Source organism: Aplysia californica, unplaced genomic scaffold, assembly GCF_000002075.1.
Source record: "Aplysia californica isolate F4 #8 unplaced genomic scaffold, AplCal3.0 scaffold00104, whole genome shotgun sequence".
In the NCBI taxonomy this organism is placed as follows: Eukaryota; Metazoa; Mollusca; class Gastropoda; order Aplysiida; family Aplysiidae; genus Aplysia; species Aplysia californica.
In genome coordinates, this window is record NW_004797374.1 from 754,232 (window position 1) to 756,161 (window position 1,930).

Sequence of the window (1,930 nt, forward strand, 5' to 3'; positions counted from 1 at the left end):
CTCTCTCTCTCTCTCTCTCTCTCTCTCTCTTACAAAGATTTGTTTCTGAAACTTCATGAAAACATGATCTTTCGCTAAAATTCTATGGATTATTTAATTTGACACGTATGTCTAAGTATAAATAGACTATTAAATCGCTACTTTGGAATCAGTAACTCAAAACAGCCAAAATAGTTAGACAGAACTTCGTCATTCTAAGTAATCTAAGGTAGCATAATCGAGACGCGCTTAATCAATTGCTTCTATACCGCAGGGTGCCATGTACAGCCAGACGAGACACCATTGTGACGTAGGCTTCCTAAACGACATGAAAGCCCAGTGTCGCCAGCATTACCTTCTCCCACAAGACTCAGGCTCGACTCGCACCCACAAGACCTTAGTTCTGAGAATCTTAAACCAGTATTATCCCCAATTCCAAGAAATCTATGGCCGTGATACTTCTTACGTCCTCCGTCGAATTCCTTTTCTGAGTCGAAGTCGTTGTCTGCGTACTGTGGGAAGGGTTATAGTCCTGAAGCACTGGATCATCAAACTGAACGAGCTGCTGAGGCGGGAATCTGAGGGTTTGCCTGCTGCTGCTGCTGACGACGCGGACGAAGACGGAAGTGCCGAAAACTATGACCGGATAAGTCTGCTCAGCTTGGCCCGGGCAGCGCTGTCGGCCTTCCGTCAGGTGACATCCGGTGTCACAGATGTGGGGGTGAATGCTTGCAATGCCTTCTTCGGAACCTTAGGGATCCCAGTTTTGAAGCGAGTCTTTATCCAGTGCGATGACGTGCAACTGTTGACGTGTCATTTTTTTGCTTTCAGTTACTACTCCGCTGTTAGCGTCTTTGGTGAGTCTCGTTACAGCGACAGGTCGCATGACCACTGTTCTGAGGCGTACGTTCAGGATTGTCTGCCAGAAGTAGATGTATAACGATAAGATAAGATAAGATAAGATAAGATGAATCTACAGTATCCAGATGCTGGCCCATTGGCAATTGGTGTTTCACCATAAACACACACACACACACACACACACACACACACACACACACACACACACACACACACACACACACACACACACACACACACACACACACACACACACACACACACACGACCATAGTGAATGAAGGCACGCTGTAGTTGTATAAGTAAGTTGATAAATATTTTTTGGTGCCATATTACTTTTGATTTTGATCGAGGGGCTTGGTTTATATTTTTTTCGATCCACAAAATTACCTTTCAAATGCCAATGTACCATACGTAATATCAATCCGTTTAAGCATGTCTGAATTAACTTTCTGAAATCAGCTTTTAATAAAATTTTGGCACATGATCTCTCTTTGTATTGCTTGTATTTTGGAAATATAATATATGAATAACAGTGGATTGCATTTTCTTGGTTGTTTCAGTCTTGTTATTCTGATTTCAAACGAGGGGAATATTAACTCCCATCACATTAAAGCATAGGGGCCTACTAGAACTGTTTTTTATTTGTTGTTTTGTTGCTGTTGTCGTTGTTTGATTTTTTAAAATTTGTTTGTTGTAGTTCTTTTTCCCGCTTTTCCTGTGAAAGACAGCTGTTATATAATATCCTACAATACCTACTGTGCTCCTTCAAAAAATGAAGCGTTTTTACTCCTCTATCGATACAATTTCCACCATTAATGAGTCGGGCTTCGATCCTACCTGCCAAAGTCATCCCGGACAAAGAGGGGTACAGCGTCCCAGGAGAAAGATACTCGATAAATTATATTCTCTCAACATTGAAGCAAACTCATGTTGGGGGCTCTGGTGGCCTAGATGTTAAGGTGTTTGTCTCTCATTCAATAGGTCCCGGGTTCGAATCCGGATAGCGACAGAAAATTTTGTTCTCTGAAATGTTCTCCTTTCACATCCTTTCCTGCTCTCTAATAATGTTCTGTCGCCTGCTTTCGTC

At 42.2% G+C, this 1,930-nt stretch overlaps 1 protein-coding gene across 1 annotated transcript in view; it reads left to right on the forward strand.

The window, feature by feature from the left end:
- LOC101858258 overlaps positions 1 to 1,375 on the forward strand; it is a gene marked incomplete at its 5' end in the record, with an annotated part of 3,348 nt that extends 1,973 nt beyond the window's left edge. Inside the window, 1 exon segment of the mRNA XM_005095451.3 lies at positions 254 to 1,375. Within this exon segment, the coding sequence (XP_005095508.1) occupies positions 254 to 919 (666 nt within the window). The 3' untranslated portion in view covers positions 920 to 1,375.
- Positions 1,376 to 1,930: the final 555 nt, after the last annotated feature.